Source organism: Lepus europaeus, chromosome 9, assembly GCF_033115175.1.
Source record: "Lepus europaeus isolate LE1 chromosome 9, mLepTim1.pri, whole genome shotgun sequence".
NCBI classification, from domain to species: domain Eukaryota; kingdom Metazoa; phylum Chordata; class Mammalia; order Lagomorpha; family Leporidae; genus Lepus; species Lepus europaeus.
Genome location: NC_084835.1, coordinates 117,329,145 through 117,350,157, shown reverse-complemented (window position 1 = coordinate 117,350,157; position 21,013 = coordinate 117,329,145). Strand labels below are relative to the sequence as shown.

The 21,013-nt window shown below is 44.3% G+C and overlaps 1 protein-coding gene across 5 annotated transcripts in view; it reads left to right on the top strand.

Moving 5' to 3' along the window:
• The first annotated feature begins 2,835 nt into the window (after nucleotides 1-2,835).
• The window catches only part of RTTN (rotatin), a 231,755-nt gene continuing 213,577 nt past the window's right edge, over nucleotides 2,836-21,013 (top strand). For 3 of the 5 annotated variants that reach the window (XM_062201792.1, XM_062201791.1, XM_062201790.1), the window contains exons 1-8: nucleotides 2,837-3,049; nucleotides 3,298-3,485; nucleotides 4,428-4,605; nucleotides 6,978-7,067; nucleotides 10,024-10,114; nucleotides 12,712-12,826; nucleotides 14,754-14,904; nucleotides 17,890-18,055. In XM_062201792.1, coding sequence (XP_062057776.1) covers nucleotides 3,019-3,049; nucleotides 3,298-3,485; nucleotides 4,428-4,605; nucleotides 6,978-7,067; nucleotides 10,024-10,114; nucleotides 12,712-12,826; nucleotides 14,754-14,904; nucleotides 17,890-18,055 — 1,010 coding nt within the window. In that variant the 5' untranslated portion in view covers nucleotides 2,837-3,018. Of the gene's footprint in view, nucleotides 3,050-3,297; nucleotides 3,486-4,427; nucleotides 4,606-6,977; nucleotides 7,068-10,023; nucleotides 10,115-12,711; nucleotides 12,827-14,753; nucleotides 14,905-17,889; nucleotides 18,056-21,013 lie in introns of all 5 variants that reach the window. The other 2 variants (XM_062201793.1, XM_062201794.1) reach the window with 1 other exon arrangement.

The window sequence follows — 21,013 nt, the reverse complement described above, 5'->3', positions numbered from 1 at the left end:
AAGGTCTTCTATCTGCTGATTCACTCCCCAAATGGCTGCAAAGGCCAGAGCTGTGCTGATCTGAAGCCAGGAGCCAGGAGTTTTCCATGTGAATGCATGGGCCCAAGTGTCTAAGCCATTTTCCACTGCTCTCCCAGGCCATAGCAGACAGCTGGATCAGAAGAGGAGCAGCCAGGAATAGAACTGGCACTCATATGGGATGCTGCTGCCGCAGGTGGAGAAGTAACCTACTGAGCCACAGCCCCGGCCCTGATCTTTCTCTAATAAAAGTAATATGTTCAATGATAAAAACTAGAAAATAAAGTGTTGATGTTGACCTTGGGTACAACATAAATAAGAATCATTCATAGTTTGACTCCCATTTTGTGTATAACACATTAAAAATTAATTTATGTTTCTCCCACAGTATTATCACCCCGTACCCACTGTATCCCCAGTCTCTCATCATCTAAGACTGTTCATCTTAGAAATATAATTAGAAAGTTATTTCCAATATTTTTCTGTACTAACATGTATATTTGGAACTTCAGACTTACAATCCACCACTAAAATGTTCATGCCTGGATAACTACAGACACTTCTGTCTCCAGTCTCCACATTTTGGTCCACTCAGTGCACTATCCATCAGCAGCTCAAGGTTGAGCCATGCAGTGACGGAATTTTGGGCTGTGGGGTCTTGGATGAATATTCACGCTTCTCCGCCCTCTTTCCTCCTGTTTTCCAATTTCCTACTGCTATCTTCTGTTGGCCACAGTCACATGCAAGTCAGAGGCCCAAGAAGCCTGGATGGTGAATCTTTCATCTCCACAGGTCGGTTGCTGTAAGGTGGATGAGCTTGGCGGTGGCTGGAGGGCCAGTTGGAGAAGACCCCACATGCTAGTTGTCCCCTTCGCCTCTTTCTGCTTCCTCAAGGTAATATGGCCACACCGAGTTTCCTGGCGCTTCTCCGTCCTGGTCTTTCCATCTGTACTCTTTTCTCTGGCAAGAATTCCCCTTTTTTTTTTTTCCTGGAAAACTCCTACATGTTCTTCATGATCCAACTGAAATGTCACCACTCTCTTCCATTCACCACATGCAGAGATAGCAATATTCAAGAAGCGGACTGTTACACAGAAGACCAGGTCCTCAATCTGCCACTTCCTAGTTGATGTGACCTTAAGGGGACTGGTATACTTCTGTGATTTTTTTTAAAGATTTATTTATTTATTTATTTGCAAGTCAGAGTTACACAGAGAGAGGAGAGGCAGAGAGAGAGAGAGAAAGAGGTCTTCCATCCAATGGTTCACTCCCCAATTGACTGCAACGGCTGGAGCTGCGCCAATCCGGAGCCAGGAGCTTCTTCCGGGTCTCCCACGCAGATGCAGGGGCCCAAGGACTTGGGCCATCTTCTACTGCTTTCCCAGGCCATAGCAGAGAGCTGGATTGGAAGTGGAGCAGCTGGGTCTTGAACCGGTGCCCATATGGGATGCCGGCGCTTCAGGCCAGGGCATTAACCTGCTGCACCACAGCGCCAGCCCCCTTCTCTGATTTTAAATCAAGTGAGGGACAGGTTCTGGCACAGTGGGTTAAGTTGCCACTTGTGACGCCAGCATCCCACATCTGCTAACATGCCAGGGGAAGCAGTGGATGATACTCCAAGTATCTGGGCCCGTGCACACACATGGGAGGCTTGGATGGAGTTCTAGGCTTCTGACTTCAGCCTGGCCCAGCCCTGCCCATTGCAGCCAAGTGGGGAGAGAACCAGTGAACGGAAGATCTGTCTCTCTCTCAGTCTCTCCTTCTCTGGCACTCCACCCTTTTAATTAAATAAAAAAATATTTAAAAGGAGTGAAATACACCAGACATAAAAAGACAAATCCCGCACGGTCTCATTCTGGACGATCCAAGTGATCATTATGTATACAGTCAATCCAAACTGAAAAGAGTGGTTTCTAGAAGCTGGGAAGGGCTGGGGGAGGGAAGGGGAGGTTGGACAACGGGCACTAAAACACAGTGGGGTGAACCTAACGGCTTCCAGTGTCTTGCAGCACTGTGGGGTGACCGGGGTTCCCGAAGGTGTATGATATTCTACAGAAAGAACTGGGACAGGGGCGCCGGCAGGCTGCAAACACAGAGAAAAGATACAGAAATGGGAACCCGGCGGTCTGGTTGGAGCTGTGCCTCTGTGGTGACAGGGCGCGTTGTGGGTATTCAGAGTGAACGCAGAACTAAGGATGCGGCTGTCTGCTTTGACGTTCTGGGGACGAGATGCTCTCCCCAGGGCAAGGCCAGTACTTTGACAAATTCAACTTTGTCGCTGACGTTACCATGTCCCCATGTACCCCCCCCCTCCACCCCCCCCCATTTGTTCAACTCCACCAGCGCGCTGGACAACAAAGGCCAACCCTGTGGCGTGAAAATGCCGCCATTCAGGGCGTCCTCCCGCGTGCCGATCACTCTCCTTCTCCCTCTCCCGACTCGCTTGTCCGTTTACACCCGAGTTCAGGGACCCGAGGACGTCACCTGACTTCGGGTAAACAGGGCAGGTCATTCAGTCGCCGGGGACAACCCCACAGGACACAGCATCCACCTGCGGTCCAGGGTTAACCTTCCGGGAGCCGGCAGGCGCGGAAACGAAGCCCGCGCCGCAGCCCGCGCTCGCACGCCGGAACCTCAGGCGGGAGGCCGCGGGGGCGAGTCCGGAACTGCGTGCAGGGAGCACGACTGCGCACGAACTACAACTCCCGACGTGCCAGGCGGCCGCAGCTAGCGCTAACCCCCTGCTTGCCTCTTACTACACAGACCGAAGTTTAGGAACTGCATAGACGTGCTTCTAAAAAATGCAGCCAGCGTCTCCGGGGACGCGAGGCCTGGACTACCTCGCTGAATGTCCCCCTTTTGTGTGTGTGTGTGTGTTTGGGTGGTTAGCCGCGGAACCACCGTCGCGCCGGCAGAGTTTCCGGGAGGGACATAAATTGTTAACGGACGCCGAGGCGCGGCAGTTTAATTCTCCGGCGGCGGCAGAGTGACGGGGAAGAGATGGTGTTGACCGGGCTCATCAGGAAACTCGGTAACAGTCTGGAGACGCCCCTCGCCCGAGGCGCTGTTTTGTCGGGGCCGCTGGCCGAGAGGGGTCCTGTCAGGGTTCCCTCTTTGTCGTCCCCGCTGGGCCAGAGCGGTCCCGGGGGGACCCCTGGGGCGCTCGCAGTGAGCTGGGTGGTTAGCGTCCCGAAGGCATGGCTCCTGGGTGACGGATTGGCGTCCCGAAGGCATGGCTCCTGGGTGACGGAGCGCGGTGGGGGCCTCCTTCCTCGTCAGGTCACCCGCTGGCGGAGATCCGGGAGCGCGCGCTGCGGAGCATCCTGTGCAAGCTGGAGCACGGCCTGGTCGCCTACGCGGACCTCATTCACGAGCGGCTGCTCTTCCTGCACCTGCTGGAGTGGTTCAACTTCCCCGCCGTGCCGCTGCGGGCCGAGGTGCTCAGCTTGCTCGGCAGGCTGGTGCAGGTAGGGCTGGCCTCGAAGTGCGGAGGGTGCCGGTGGTCGGGGCCGAGTGACCGGAGCCGGCGGGGGTCGGGCCGTTCTCTCACTCGTGGCGTTGCGTCTCGCGTGGCTGCCGCCGGGCCGGGCTGAGCTCGGAGCCACCTCGGGGTCCAGCGCTGTTGTAGATGCCTGGAGGCCTCTTCGCCGGTTGGCATGTGTCACTGTTTATTTTCCGGTATCTGCGTGTTGAGCGTTAACGTGGTGTTCTGCACCGAAGAGCGCGCATTATAAAAACAGCGGAGTTACAGGGCGTGGTTAATTAATCCCGCAGGTGTGGTGTTAGTTTCTGGGCTGTTTTGTTCAACTTTGTGGTCCTGTGCTTGTCCCAGGAGTTCCTCGCTAGGGTCAGATGTCAGAGCATCAGCTTAAGCTTCCAAGCCCGTAAATGTGATGGGAGGTTGACTGGGGGCAGGGGAGGAAAAAGGCGAGGGCCGGTGGGGAAGGTAACCCATGCGAGGGCCGGTGGGGAAGGAAACCCATGCGAGGGCCGGTGGGGAAGGTAACCCATGCGAGGGCCGGTGGGGGAAGGAAACCCATGCGAGGGCCGGTGGGGAAGGAAACCCATGCGAGGGCCGGTGGGGAAGGTAACCCATGCGAGGGCCGGTGGGGGAAGGAAACCCATGCGAGGGCCGGTGGGGAAGGTAACCCACGTGAGGGCCGGTGGGGAAGGTAACCCACGCGATAAAGACAGAGAGCGAGGTGTGCATTTCTGGGACCACCGCTTGTGTCACGGAGTCCTCCCTGAAGGTCCTGTTCACGGACGCTGTTAAGGCCACACTAATTTAGGATTTGTTTTTCCCGAGAGGAGCGCCCGGTACGCAACGGTAACTTCAGTCTCGACCGCTGTTGTCGAGTGTGCAGACTTCGGTCCCTGCCGCGATGCCCAGGGCTGCCTTCTTGTTTCAGTTTCCGGCAGCGGTCCAGCATCTGGTCGACCTTGGCGCAGTGGCGTTCCTGTCCACGCTTCGTCCCAACGTGGAGCCCAGTCTACAGGCTGAAATCGATGGCATTCTGGATGGACTTTTTATTCTTCCTGCGGAAGCTCCTGCACTGTGTTCTGCCGCTTACCGAACCAATGAAACTGGTAACTCTTTGGGAGTCAGTTTGTGGAGGCTGTTAGAGTAGACTACTTTGGTTGTCATGGTAAATGTTAAGGAAAGAGGCATTAGAGTAAAAAGAAAATTTCTTCCACCCTTCCCAAACTAATTTTTCTTGTGTTATCTATGACATCCCTCTCCCCCGCACTGTTATTCAGAGGATACATTTGTATTTATTGGTTTGTGGTCATCCTTAAAAGATGCCAGTGACTTTGTTTTTTGTGTTACTAGTTTGATAGTTATTTCTTTAACACTAACAACAGATTTCTCACCAAGCATTCGTTACGGATCACAGTGTTCCACTGAGTGCTTTGTTATCTGCCCCAGTTTGTTTTTGTTGTGGAGACAGGTTAAAGTGATGTGAAACAAATGTTTTACATGCTGTAGTACACAGTGGTATACTATTTAAAATCAGAGACATGGATTTAAGGCCCAGTTCTGCAGCTAGTTGTGTGACTTTGGGTAAGGTACCTAACCCCTCCAGACTTCAGGGTTCAAATCCCCAAATCAGGATACTGTGAAAAGATGGAATTCTCATGGGATTGTTATGAGGCTTAAATGCGACAGCCCATAGGCCTGGAATGTATCAGTGCAGTCATGTTAGCTGCCCCTTCTGTGTTCTTGCTGTTGTTTAATTTTAATGTGCAGTAGAGTGGCTTGTATATGCAAGGCATTTAAACTGATTCGAAGTAATATAGTGCTCATGCATGATTAAGTGAGAATTGTTTTGACTGCTTAATCTGTTAAATCATATTTTTCTTTTTTTTAAAAAAAGATTTATTTATTTATTTGAAAGAGTTACACAGAGAGAGAAGAGAGGCAGAGAGAGAGAGAGGTCTTCCATCCACTGGTTCACTCCCCAGTTGGCTGCAACGTCCAGAGCTGAGCCAATCAGAAGCCAGGGGCTTCCCCTGGGTGTCCCAGGCAGGTGCAAGGGCCCAAGGACATGGGGCCATCTTCCACTGCTTTCCCAGGTCATAGCAGAGAGCTGGATGGGAAGTAGAGCATCTGGGTCTTGAACTGGCATATGGGATGCTGGCACTGCAGGCGGTGGCCTAACCCACTATGCCACAGCGCCAGCCCCCATATTTTTCTTTATACTTCTGCAGGACTGCTGCTGCTTCAGCTGTCACTGCTATTGTTAACAGTAACAAGAAGCGCAACAACTTATGCCAGCTGTTGAATTTTCTTGTGGGGACACTGAAAGAATCAATTTAAACACATTGTTTCATTCATTTTAAGGCTGTCCTTATTTTAGAGATGAGAATAGAAATATAAGGTAGCTTAATCAAAATTATTTTGTTTTCTAATCTGAGGCAGAGCCAGGATTCTAACTTTGCTTTGTCTGGCACCAAAACCTGTGTGATTTCTAACTTCTTTTTATGATTTCTTTTTAAAGATTTATTTATTTATTTGAAAGGCAGAGTTACAGAGATGGCAGAGGTAGAGAGCGAGAGAGAGGTCTTCCATCTGCTGGTCCACTCCCTACATGGCTGCAATGGCTGGAGCTGGGCTCATCAAAGCCAGGAGCCAGGAGTTTGTTCCAGGTCTGCCACATGGGTTCAGGGGCCCAAGGACTTGGAACATCTTCTGCTGCTTTCCCAGGCCATAGCAGATAGTTGGATTGGAAGTGGAACAGCCGGGACTTGAACCCTATACAGGATGCCGGCACTGCAGGTGGCAGCTTTACTAGCTACACCATAGCTCTGGCCCCCTGTTTTTATGGTTTCTAAGCTATTACAAATAACTGAATTTTCACTGAATTTCTTACAGGTAAGGTTAGCAAAAATGTTCTGCTGGGTGTCTATTAATGTTAGGATTTCCTGGCATGATAACTTCCAGCATAAAATCATAAAATCAGATTTTAGCCTTTTATCATTCTTATTCTTATTGTAACTGAAGTGCTAAATATGTCTTGAAAGATGATGTTTGACTCTTCTGTCTTGGACAAGTTGTTTTAAGGTACTAATGACTATTGAAGTGATAGGGACTACCTGAGGAGAGCAGAAGGTAGGAGAAGGCTGGACTAAGGAGTGTGCATGAACAGCCCTCGACTACTTCATTGCAGATGCTTCCTGGCTGTCAGACGCTTTCGTTCTGATACATAATTGTGTTTGGTTAACAGTAAGAAAGAGAGAGGAGAAACAATCTCTCAATTAGAAATTGGTTTAACATTCACATTTCCCCCCACTTTAGAGAAGATAGTCTATTTGGAGAAAAAATAACTTTTTTTGTTTATTTTGTTTTTAAAATGATTCAGAAACTTAAAACATTACTATTTTGGAAGAGTAAGTTTCACTGTTAGCAGATGATGAGACCATAATAAAGTAATATGTAAACATATATATGTTCTTTTCAGAAATGTCACAACAGCCTGTAACCCTAACAGGATATTTTCCCCAAGACAACAGTAATTTCCAGCAGATGGAAGTGCCCTCACGACCAATAGGTGTGTATATGTAGGGGCGTAAGACCTGTTAACCTGGTAAGTCAAAATTAATATACTTTCCCTCGTTGCTATGAAGACATTGTGGTCAAACTTCAGTGCTTTAGCACCAAAATAAATTCTTCTGTTGCCACACATTAGTTCAGGATGGAGAATATACAATGGTAAAAGCTCATGTTATTCTGTATTCTTGTTTAAAGATTTATTTATTTATTTGAAAGGCAGAGTTACAGAGAGGCAGAGGCAAAGAGAGAGAGGTCTTCTATCTGCTGGTTCACTCCTCAAATGGCTGCAACAGCTGAAGCTGGGCTGATCTGAAGCCAGGAGCCTGGAGCTTCTTCTGGGTCTCCCACATGGGTGCAGGGGCCCAAGGACTTGGTCGATCTTCCACTGCTTTCCCAGGCCATAGCAGAGAGTTGGATCAGAAGCGGAGCAGCTGGGACTCGAACTGGCTGCTCATATGGGATGCTGGCACTGCAGGAGGCAGCTTTGCCCGCTGCACCACAGCATAGCACTGGCCCCTCTAACTGTATTTGATGGCAGTGGTACTTAGTGCTTATTGAATGTAGATTCCTTGTCAGGCGTTGTGCATGTGTCATCTCATGTTTTCTTTAGCTCAGTAACTGGTGCCGTGTGTCCAGGGACTCCAACCTGAGATCAGGCTCATCGTGGTTTCTTGTTTTGCTGTTTTCTCAACATCCAGTTGCTATGGAGGCCCTTCCAGGAATTTTATCTGTAGGTCTTTGTGTATCTGGCTATGTCTGGTCTCTGGGGCCCACATGCCACTTCCAAAGAGACCTGATTGATGGTTCTAATCAGCGACCAGTTTCTTTATTTAGATTTGTTCCTAACACATCACATGCTCTGAAATTATTTATTTCTTGTGTATCTCCCTTATTGAATGTACAGTAAAGGCTGTGGCCACTGCCTTTATACCCAGTGATGGATGCATTAGGCACTCAGTACCTAGTCTTTGAAGGAGTGAATGAATCTTCCTGGAGTCCTGGTGAGATTAGTGTTATTATCATCTTCATGTTTTTGATGAGGTCACTGAGACTTAGTGAGGTTAAAGACCTGGTCCTGTAGGCAGCTCATGTGGAGAGCCTCGGGTGGTCACTGACGTCATCCATAAAAGTGTTAATTGTTAAATTAACAACAGGAGTCACTGTGCACTAACTCCACATGTAGGATGTTTGTCCTCAATGAGTTGTATTATGAGAGAGAGAGAGTGTGTGTGTGTGTGTGTGCAAATTGTTGAAACCTTTACTTAGTATAGAGTTGGTCTTCTGTGTACAAAGTTAATTGAAAATAAATTGTAATGGAGAATGGGACTGGTAAAGGGAGAGGGAGGAGGGGGAAGGTTGGGAGGATGGGTGTGATGGGAAGAATAACTATTCCTAGTAGTTATGTAGTTATGAAAGTATTATTCCTTAAAATATAAATTAACTAAAAAAAAACAAACAAAAAACCCCACATGGTCCCAGGGAAAGCAGTTAGGAAATGGTTAAGTAACCATTAAGTATGTACTCAACATTTTATTGCCTGCATAATTGAGATGAAAAGTATACCCAAGAATTTATTTGCTGATGTCGGGTATTCAAATAAACTCAAATTTGGAGGCCTGTTATTAAAAAGCTTTAGTGGAAATTCATAGGATGAATAACAGAATAAGAAAGAACACAAAACTTGTTAAGCTGTTAAAATAATTAACCCTTCTATTTTAGAAAAGTTTTGTTAGACTGATGGGAAAATTTGTTTTTGAGGTAAGATGGTAGATTTTGTGTTTGTGACCCAGTGGTTTAATTGATGACAGAAGACATCTGAAGGGAGTAGGGAATCTCCATGGCCTGTAAGATGGGTGTTGCGTGAGCCTGATGAAAGCTTCAAGGTGAATTGGGATGGTTAACAGTTGTATGCAAGTGTGTCTGAACTGATGGTGTGTTTGTTTTGGACACGTCTGTACGTGTGCAGTCTGTCCCTTCCTCTGTTCGCCTCTCATAGTTGTTAGAAAGTAAGGCCTACTTTTCCTTTTTATCACTTTTGAAGAAGCAGCTGTACCATGTTTGGCAATTTGATGGTATTGTTATTTGAATTTAATTATTCCATGTTTTTTTCAAAGCATTTGGTGGGAAGATCATTTGCTATTTGGAAGTTCTTATATGCCCATAGATACCATTTCTCTGTGTTGTCATGGTAACTTGTAAAATATAAGATCTGTTAAAAAATTTGAATGGAGTTACTTTAAAATTGTGTTGGTTTCTGAGGTTTCTTTCAGTCTTGTTTGAGCACTTACATTTGGTTTTCAACCTTATGGTCCTCAAGTCGTCTTTATAGAGGTTTAAACATCTAATATGTACACAGTATTTTTTTTATATGGTATTTTTTCTTATTTAGCAACAGTATCATGAACATTTATTAGCAACAATATCAGTATATCCCTTCAGAATGTTCTTGCAAATTCCTGCTGGTTATCATATTTTTTTATAGAAAGCTTTTATTTAATAAATATAAATTTCATAAGTACAACTTTTGGATTATAGCAGTTGTATACAGTATTTGAACATGGCTAGATATAGTATGTGGTTATATTTATATCATTTTTAATTTCTAGAAGTAAAGGCTTTCTCCAAATGCTGTTTCCTTTTATGTTTAAGGTTGATGATCTCGTCAGCCAAAGGGTAAAATTGAAACTTTAAATGTCATTCAGTATTGGTTTGTGGTTAATGCTTTTCTACTAACGCTTCTTTTAATATTATATGTCATGTTTAAATTATGACAAGAAAGAGCCTATTATCCATTAATAGAACAAATTTGTAGCTGACCTCTTTAGAATATTTTAGGTTACTGTAAGATACACCCTTTATTTTGGGTCTTGCTTTAAAGGTGAAACTTCACTTTTAATGTCAATCTGTCATCATTTTATTCTTTGACACCTTAAGTTTTGTTATTCCATTAACAGTAAATCAGAATGTGAAGTGTTTGAAGTTTTCTACTTTTCCTTGGCTACCCCTGACCACAACAGATAGACATGTTCTCTCCTCTAATGAAAGGTACAGTCTCTGATGTATTTTATTTTTGTTCATTTATAGCCATTAAGTCTGATAGTTATTATTATCCATTTTCACCAGGAAAAGATTGAGTGGCTGTGAAAGGTAGAAGTGGCCATATATGAATGATTTCTTTTTTTTTTTTAAGTATTTTTTTTTTTTTTTAATTTATTTGACAGGTAGAGTTACAGTGACGGGGAGAGACAGAAAGGTCTTCCTTCCGTTGGTTCACCCCTCAAATGGCCACAATGGCTGGAACTGCGCCTATCTGAAGCCAGGAGCCAGGAGTTTCTTCCTGGTCTCCCATGCGGGTGCAGGGGCTCAAGCACCTGGGCCATCCTCCACTGCCTTCCCGGGCCATAGCAGAGAGCTGGACTGGAAGAGGAGCAACTGGGACTAGAACTGGCACCCATATGGGATGCTGGCGCCGCAGGTGGAGGATTAACCTAGTGTGCCACGGCGCTGGCCCCATGAATGATTTCTAATATTTCAAAAAAGCCAGATGATTTCTATTGTCTCTTTTTTTTTTTTTTTGAAAGATTTATTTTATTATTTTGAAAGACAGAGTTACAGAGAGAGGTAGAGGAGACAGAGAGGTCTTCCATCCGCTGGGTCATTCCCCAGATGGCTGCAGTGGCCCGGAGCTGCGCCGATCCGAAGCCAGAAACCAGGAGCTTCTTCTGGGTCTCCCAGGCAGGTGCAGGGGCCCAAGTGCATGGGCCATCTTCTGCTATCCCAGGCTGTAGCAAAGAGCTGGATCAGAAGAGGAGCAGACGGGACTAGAACCAGTGCTTCAGGCCAGGCTTTAACCAGCTACACCACAGCACTGGCCCCTCTATTTATTTATTTTTGGTAATTGGAACTTGTGAAGATCTTGGTGATGTGAAGTATTTGTTATGGACCAGAATCTCTAATTGCTTATGCCCTTGATTAATAAAAATGGAAAAGTTAAACACAAATGCCATTTTCTTTTTAGTAAAATATATATTTTAAAACGTAGGCTCTATTAGGAGAAAAATTATGCCCTATTGAGAATATTTGGGACTATTGATATAGTTTTAAGAATATTAGTTGGTTGTTACCTTCAAAAATAGATAGCTGATACATAGAAATTTGAGTGTTTTAATATCCAAATTCACTTTGTGCAGTTTCAATGAATGCTGCGATATATGAGCTGTTAGCCTATTTTGGATATAAATCTGGAAAATCAAGACTAACTTGCTACAGTTAGGGCTAGATACAAGTCTGTCTTTAATGTGCTGTACACTCTTATTTAATGCTATAACTAGTACTCCAACAGTATTTTTTTTTACTTTGTGTTGCTATATGGGGGAAAACTGTTGAAATCGTTACCTAATATATACTAAACTGATCTTCTGTATATAAAGAGAATTGAAAATGAATCATGATGTGATTGGAAGGGGAGAGGGAGCGGGAAAGGGGAGGGTTGTGGGTGGGAGGGAAGTTTTGGGAGGGGGAAGCCATTGTAACCCATAAGCTGTACTTTGGAAATTTATATTCATTAAATAAAAGTTTAATAAAAAAAAAGAAATTTTTAAAAACTATTTAATTATTTATTTGAAAGGCAGAGTTACAGAGAGAGAGAGAGAGAGGTCTTCCATCTGCTAGCTCGCTCCCTTAATGGCTGCAACGGTTGGAGCTGGGCTGATCTGCAGCCAGGAGCTTCCAGGTTTCCCTTGTGTGTGCAGGAGCCCAAGAACTTGAGCCATCTTCTACTGCTTTCCCAGGCTATAGCAAAGAGCTGTATTGGAGGTGGAGCAGCTGGGACTCGAGCTGGTGCCCGTGTGGGATGCCGGCACTGCATGTGGCGGTTTTACCTGCTAAGCCACAGCGCCAACCCTATTAAAGGATTTTGATGATGGTGCTTCTAAGGCATTATTAGTAAATTGTCTTGAAACAGAATATTCAAGAAGTGGCGTGCACACGGGGAAACAGTAAGGGGTTGTTTGCGCTGCCAGATCTGAGTCCATCCCCAGAAAGAGACAGCAATAGTTTCTAGTGCACACCTCTGGGTGGGAGATGGTAGACTGGAACTGGGATGAGAGAGGGGTTTGATTTCTTTGGGTGAGACTGAACAGCTGCTAGATACCTAGCTTACCAGAAGTTGAGGGTTGTCTCATGCATGGGTTAGTAGGGGAGTGCTAACCTGATTCACCTCAGAGTAGGACAAATTAGTACGGAATCTATTTCCTGTGATTTACTACTAGACTTACTACTAATTTTTTCTGTTTTATATATTTAGCAGAAGTCATTGAACCCTATAACCTTTAAACTCATTGATCTCATTTGTAGCGTTAATATAGTTTCTAGGCATATCGTCTCTAAGCATGTAAGTCCTGCTTCTGAGCAGAGTCTAGTGGGGGATACAAGCTCAACAAACATTTATAATATCTGGAAATAGAAGCATATGGAAGGGACACCTCCTTAGTTGTTTTTGGTTAGGGAAAAGACCTAGGAAGTCTTTTCAGGAGATGTGATATTTCAGCCAAGAGCTCAATTATTGTTAGTAGTCGTTATGCCTGTATATTGCTTAGAATCTGGTCTAGGTGAACTCTCAAAAATGAATATTTATTTTGCAGCTCTTTGAGAAGTAGTAACCACACTTTAATATGGAACACTTGTGAATTATTGAAGGATGTTATCATGCAAGATTTTCCTGCTGAGATTTTCCTTCAAAGGCCAAAAATTGTTCAGGTAAGTACCTTCCATAGTAATTTCATATTTTAAAACAATTTTTTGCAGTAATACAGATTTTTCACTGTAGGAGTCCTTGAGAATGAAGTTTATAGTAATATACTTTGTAAAAATGAAATATTTGATTATTTCAACTACCTATTCTTTGACTTCTATGGTTATGATTGTTCCAACAGGTGGTATTCTCATTAGATTTAGGTTGACCACCGTAAGTTACCATTTATGCATAACCTAAAGGGGAGAATAGACTCTGAATGTTGAGGTTAGGAAGTAACTTTTATTAACAGCAAGAGTTTCATTGGTTTTTGAATATCCAGTATGTTTAAGGCATAGTGTTAGATGCTAGTGATATAGGGTTACTATAGCAGTGAGCAATAGTGGTGGATTATTTTCTCTTGTTTATTGTTTAGGCAATAGGGTAAGAGGGATGGGGGTTTGGGGATTGTGACGTCTCCTCTGTAACTAGTAGGGCCTCAGCATTTTTGCTCCTTGCTCACAGGGCTGGGGTGGACTCCAGTGAACAGCAAATATATATATACACACAAATACATATAAAGATTTTTGTTTACTTATTTGAGAGGTAGAGTTACAGAGGGGGACAGGGAGAAAAGTCTTCCATCCACTGTGTCACTGCCCAAATAGCCACAATGGCCAGAGCTGGGCTGATCTGAAGCAAGGAGCCAGGAGCTTCTTCCAGGTCTCCCCTGTGGGTGCAGAAGCCCAAGGACTTGGGCCATTTTCTGCTACTTTCCTATGCCATAGCAGAGAGCTGAATCCGAAGAAGGCAGCCTGGACTTGAACTTGTACCCATATGGGATCCTGATGCTGCAGGCGGAGGCTTAGCCCACTACGCCTCAGTGCTGGCCCCGAACAGCAAATATTAATACATAGTATTGCAGCTGACAAATGATAGCAGAGGGGCTGGAACTGTGGTGTAGCAGGTAAAGCCACCACCTACAGTGCTGGCATCCCATATGGGCACTGGTTCAAGTCCCAGCTGCTCCACTTCTGATCCAGCTCTATGCTATGGCCTGGGAAAGCAGTGGAAGATGGCCCAAGTCCTTGGGCCCCTGCACCCACGTTGGGGACCCTAAAGAAGTTCCTGGCTCCTGGCTTCAGATCGGTGCAGCTCCGGCCATTGCGGCCATCTGGGGAGTGAAGCAGCAGATGGAAGTCTCTCTCTCTGCCTCTCATTCTCTCTGTAACTCTGATAGCAGAGAGAAAACTGTTAATTACTAAAATGTTGTAAAACAATTTAGAAGTTTGAGATGAAAAGGATCAGCTGTGTGTGTGTGTGTGTTGTTTTATTTACTTGAAAATCAGAGTTACAGAGAGAGGGCGAGGTCTTTCAACTTCTGGTTCACTCCGTAAGTGGCTGCAGTGGCCAGTGCTGGGGCAGGATGAAGCCAGGAGCCAGAAGCTTCTTCTGGGTCTCCCATGTAGGTACAGGAGCCCAAGCACTTGGACCATCTTTTGCTGCTTTCCCAGGCACATTAGCCGGGAGCTGTATCGTATGTGGAGTAGCTGGGACCTGAATTGGTGCCCAGATGGGATGCTGGCACTGCAGGCAGCACCTTTACCCACTATGCTACAGCACCAGCCCCCAGCGGTTGCTTTTTAAAAAAAGGCCTGTGAAATATATCGTCCAGAATGGGACATAATTCCTGCCCTCTTTCAAAGTGGGTCCTCAACTAACAGATTTTAGAAGTAAGAAACTGCCCATTGTATTTAAATTGTGTTGTCTCATTTTCATTAATCTTTTTCCATCATGCTAAGTCATTGTTGCCCATTTCTGTTTCTTTTGTTTTATAAATACCTGGCACCTTATTTTATAGCCTTTGACTATTCACTTACCCTTATTCTCCACATTCTTCTTTGAACTTGAGACTTTTGTCCCTTTGGTTATTTTCCCTGCTCTTTATTTCAGAGCCTTTTGTCTCTGTTGAAACTGGCCTTTGGAGGAGATGGAAAGCATCGTCTGGCATTACAGTCAGTGTCCTGTTTGCAGCAGCTGTGTGTGTATTTAAGAAACAGACTGAACTTTCACCGAGATCCAGGTTTTTTCTGTAGTAAACAAGGTGCTGATATTTTTTATTCATTAGCCACTGGTGTTATTTGCAAATTCATGTGAGAACTCCCCGTTATCCTTACTGTTAGGGGTTACCATGTGTACTTGTTCACGGCTTTAATTCCCCACTCCTAAATGTAATTAGATTATCATCTTTGGATACAAACTTTGAATGACAGAACCACCATGATTTCGTGCTTCTTTAATGTTTTAAAAAATGCATTTATTTTTGGAAAGGGTTGTTTAGAAAGTGTTTTTCTTTTTTCTCCCACACATTCAGATTCTCTGTAAACAGTGTTGTTGGGACTTAGAGACTAGGATTCTGAATATGGCTATTCATGTAGGACCTCAGGGGGTGTTAGCAAGTTATAGATTGAGTCACTACATTGTTTGGTTTGAAAAATAATTGATTTGTATTTTATGAAAACTGTTTTCATGCAGCTTGTGATGTAGTCAGTATTGCATGATAGCAATGTCAAGACTTTTCAGAGAAAAAGCACCACCTAATGGCCGATGGAATACCAGCCTAGCCTTGACAAAACAATATCTCCAAACTCTGCTTTCTGTGAACTTACATAATATGTAGTGAATGTCCAGTATTAAATTATAGTCATCTGTCATTGTGTTTCACAGATAACCCCTGTTTTGTTGGGGTTTCTACTGATGCTACACTACTTGAATATATGTATTACACAGTGACTTATTTATTTTTTTAAAAGATTTATTTATTTATTTGAAAGAGTTACAAAGAGAGACAGAAGCAGAGAGAGAAAGAGAAAGGTCTTCCATCTTCTGGTTCATTCCCCAAATGGTCACAATGGCCAGAGCTGGGCTGATCTGAAACCAGGAGCCTAGAGCTTCTTCTGGGTCTCCAATGTGGGTGCAGGGGCCCAAGACTTGGACCATCTTTTACTGCTTTCCCAGGCTAGAGCAGAGAGCTGGATCAGAAGTGCAGCAACCGGGACTTGAACTGGTGCCCATATGGGATGCCGACTCTGCAGGCGGCAGCTTTACCTGCCATGCCACAGTGCTGGCCCCATTGGCTTTTTTTTTTTTTTGACAGGCAGAGTGGATAGAGAGACAGAGAGAAAGGTCTTCCTTTTTGCCGTTGGTTCACCCTCCAATGGCCACTGCGGCTGGCACATCTCGCTGATCCGAAGCCAGGAGCCAGGTGCTTCTCCTGGTCTCCCATGCGGGTGCAGGGCCCAAGGACTTGGGCCATCCTCCACTGCCTTCCCGGGCTATAGCAGAGAGCTGGCCTGGAAGAGGGGCAACTGGGATAGAATCCGGCGCCCCAACCAGGACTAGAACCCGGTGTGCCGGCGCCGCAAGGTGGAGGATTAGCCTGTTAAGCCACGGCGCCAGCCCCCATTGGCTTTATTATAGATTTCACAGGGAGTGGTGTTTCCTCAGTAACATTCTTGAGGTATGGCATTTTGCAAATGACTGATAATAGAGAGCTTCGGGTACCCCAAACTTCAGCAGGAAAAGAGTTCTATCTATGAAGATTTATTCCTGTATTAAACAGATGTTTATCACCTATTTACCAGCTGGTATTCTACCCTTTAGATGGCATAACAGAGAAAGTTATCTGATGAAGTCCCATCCCTGTGAGTTGTATTTTAGATGACTGGGGCAGGTAGTACACACATAATCAGGTTATCTTCAGATAAGGAGCAGTGTTGAAGGAAATTGAAACGGTGACATGACAGAACATGACTAGGAAGATGTAGCTTATAGGAGGACCAAGAAAGCCTCTCAGAGGAGGCAACATGAAGGGGATGAGGAATCAACCACTCAAAGAGCTATTAGAAGAATATTCCAGGGGAGGTCAGAGGCTTCAAGGCAACAGTGAGAGGGATGGGCTTGAGCAGCAGCAAGAAGGCCCCTGCAAAGAGTGTATAGTGAGGTGGGGAATAGTGCAGTGAGATCAGAGTGATAATCAGGCCAGAGCACTTCGTGTTTTCTTTGCAGTAAGTGAGATTTTTTTCCTTTTTTTTCTCTGCAAATGCATTTACTTTTTTTTTTTATTGTGGTAAAATATATATAACATAAAATATGTCATTGTAACCATATTTAAGTGTGTCATTTGGTGGCATTAATTAAACATTCACACTGTTGTTCAACTATCATTGTTCCGCAACCTTTTCATTCCCTTAAACAGAAACTCTATAATATTAAGCAATAACTCCCCATTTCCTGTTTTCTAAAGCTTTTTATGACCTCTAGTCTACTTTCGGAATCTGAATTAGTTGATTTTAGGTGCCACATATGAGTGAGCTTATATAAAGTTTGTCTTTTTCTTTTTTTAAAAAGATTTGTTTTGTTTGTTTGAGAGAGTTACAGAGAGAAGTAGAGCCAGAGAGAGGTCTTCCATTCGCTGGTTCACTCCCTAAATGGCTGCAGTGGCCAGAGTTGAACCAATCTGAAGCCAGGAACCAGGAGCTTCTTCTGTGTCTCCTATGCAGGTGCAGAGGTCCAAGCACTTGGGCCATCTTCTGCTGCTTTCTCAGGCCATAGCAGAGAGCTAGATTAGAAGTGGAGTAGCTGGGACTTGAACCGGTACCCATATGGGATGCCAGCACTGCAGATGGTGGCTTTACCTGTACACCACCGTGCCAGCCCCATGAGTTTAGCTGTTATATTTAGGTTGTTGATGCATTTTTGAGTCAGATTTTGCATTTGGCTTGAGGTAAGGGTTCAGGATTCTTGGAAGTACATAAACTGGTATTGTTCTGCTTTGGTAGTCTGTAATGTTCTAAGTGAATACCATGGCCAGGAGGTTCCTCATAATTAGATCAGTTAGAGATAAAACCTAAATGTGCTAAATGAATACTTGTAGGAAAGATTGATCTTTACTTTTATTTTTATTTCTGTGGAAACAGTTCTGCATTTTACTTTCATAATTTTTTGGAAGAATGACACATATATACAATTACTATGTAATCACAAATCTGTTTCTACTAACTGATAATGTTAATTCTCTTTTTCCCAGACACAGTTTCCCAGAATTCTTCTTTGTCTTATGGCCATGAAGCACGAGGTACTCATCATTCCCAAAATCCTTCCCCAGGGAGCAGCAGCCCTCGGCCCTCTGTGGTTGGGCGTACAGGCCAGCGACCCAGAGGAGATGGCCAGGATTGGGATGCAGTGTCTTCCAGGTGACTAGTGACAGTGTCTGCAGGGAATTAGAAGCGCTTAGTTAACTTGTGTGTTTTATGATTTCGGAAGGAGATAATTATTTTTCTCTGCCTTCTTTTTTGAAATATTACCATAGGGATATAGGCCTTGTGTTAAACCAAGGCTTTTGAACTTTTTTGGACTATGACCCATAGTAAGTACAAGTAAGTATTACATTGTAACTCAGTATTCAATATACACACATATATGTACTCTGTGTGTATGTGTACATATGTGTGTTTGTCTGCCAACACAAAATGTTCACAAAATTATACTCTGATTCCATGCTGTATACAATGAACTGTATTTACTCTTCCTTCCTAGGAATGATGATTGTGACCACTGAGTTTTTACCAGCTGAACGGAATATGATCTGGTTTAAATCATAGCTTTAAGAGACATATAAGGTTTTATGGTATATTTTTTTAAAGATTTATTTATTTATTTGAATGTCAGAGTTACACAGAAAGAGAAGGAGAGGCAGAGAGAGAGAGAGAGAGAGGGGTCTTTGATCCTCTGGTTCATTCCCCAGTTGGCTGCAACAGCCGGAGCTGCGCCAATCCAAATCCAGGAGCCAGAAGCTTCCTCCAGGTCTTCCCACATAGGTGCCAGGGGCCCAAGGACTTGAGCCATCTTCTGCTGCTTTCCCAGGCCATAGCAGAGAGCCAGATTGGAAGTGGAGCAGCCGAGACTTGAACTGGTGCCCATATGGGATACTGGCACCACAGGCAGTAGCTTTACCTGCTATGCCACAGTGCTGGCCCCGGCTTTATGGCATTTAAACACATTTTTATAAGTCTAATCATGATTAGACCCATATGTATCTACTACTAAGATGAAAAATTGGAGAATATTTTTATGAAACAAAGGCTTCTTCAAGATGTATGTATAATTTATGTTATCTTATTATGTAAATACAAATTTTCTTATTTCATAAAGGGATTGACATATTTGTGTGTTACTTTATTCTAGGCTACAAATATCCTAGAAATATATTAATTTCTCCCTTACTGTCATTCTAAAAAATGTTCAGTATGATGAACAGTTGTCTTTTGGCTTGATATTTTCTTGTGGTACTACAAGCTAGCTGATTTGTGCTTGCTCTGGGTAGTGTTATGCTATGCACTTTGTATACTTTGTTTCCTTTAAAGATGCTCATCACAGTTCTATTGTAGGCCTGGTATTGTTATCATCATTTTACAGAAAAGCCACAAGTTTAGAGAGATTAAGAGCAATACCGGGCCGGCGCTGTGGCTCACTTGGCCAATCCTCCGCCTGTGGCACCGGCACCCCGGGTTCTAGTCCCGGTTGGGGCACCAGATTCTGTCTCTGCTGTTCCTCTTCCAGTCCAGCTCTCTGCTGTGGCCCGGGAAGGCAGTGGAGGATGGCCCAAGTGCTTGGGCGCCTGTACCCTCGTGGGAGACCAGGAGGAAGCACCTGGCTCCTGGCTCCTGGCTTCGGGTCAGCACAGTGTGCTGGCTGTAGCGGCCATTTCGGGGGGTGAACCAATGGAAAGGAAGATCTTCCTCTCTGTCTCTCTCTCATTGTCTAACTCTGCCTGTCAAAAAAAAAAAAAAAAAAGAAAGAAAGAAAGAACAATACCGTTGGTTAAGAGTGGAGCTGGCTTCTCTGCTATGGCCTGGGAAAGCAGTAGAAGATGGCCCAAGTCCTTGGACCCCTGCACCCATGTGGGAGACCTAGAAGGAGCTCCTGGCTCCTGGCTTCAGATTGGTGCAGCTCCTGGCTGTTGTGGCCATTTGGGGAGTAAACCATCGGATGGAAGACCTCTCCCTGTCTCCCTCCCTCTCTCTCTCCTCTGTGTAACTCTGACTCTCAACTGAATAAAAAAAATTTATAAAAAAAAAAAAAAAAAGAGTGGAGCTGGCTTTGAGTAATATAATAGGAGAGCCTGTGCTGTTGTTATATTGTCATTAGTTGATCAGTTTTGGGCCCTTTTAATGCCTTTCTCCCCCATTAGTAAGCTGCATGTTTGTAAGTTTTCATTTTTAAGATTTATTTTTTTGAAATGCAGAGTTACACACAGAGAGAGAGAGATATCTTCCATCTGCTGGTTCACTCCCCAAATGGCCACAATGGCTGGAGCTGCTCTGGTCTGAAGCCAGGAGCCAGGAGCTTCCTCTGGGTCTCCCACATGGTGCAAGGGCCCAAGCACTTGGGCCATCTTCCACTGCTTTCTCAGGCACGTTAGCAGGGAGCTGGATCTGGAGCGGAGCAGCTAGGACACAAACCGGCACCCATATGGGATGCTGGCATTGGCAGGCAATGGCTTTACCCATTGTACCACAATGCCGGGCTCTAAGTTTTCACTCTTGAGTGGACCACTTTCAGAGTTTGAGAGAAGCTGGGATCATTTGCCTCCTTGGGATTCTTGGTATCTTGAATTTGAAGAAATGACAGGATGGGTATAAGATTTGAGGAATTTTAAATATTCAATAGCATTAGTATAGCTTTGTATTCAATCATTTGTGGATTACATCAAAAGTAAAAATTTTGAGTTTCTGTTGGAGATCATTATGCTTAGTGAAATAAGCCGGACCCCAAAAGACAAATATCACATGTTTTCTCTGATTTGTGGTAGCCAATATATAGAGTATAAAAAATTTAATGAATATGAGTGAAATTGACATCTTGGGGATTGATTATTATTATTTATAGCCCTTGTCTGTGTTCCTGCTGAACAATGGTCTTTCCACTTTTTTCTTGTTTTCCTCTTTATTTAATGGTGCATTAAGCCTTTGACTATAGAGTAAATTAAAAATGTTACTGCAAAAATTAAGAAAGGAGGGAAGAGGGAAGGTGGGAGAGGAGGTTTATCATTATATTCTCAAAACTGTATCTATGAACTATTTGAAATCTGTTCTCTTTATATTAGTAAAAATATAAATAAAAAAGATGCAAATTAAAGCATAAACATTTTT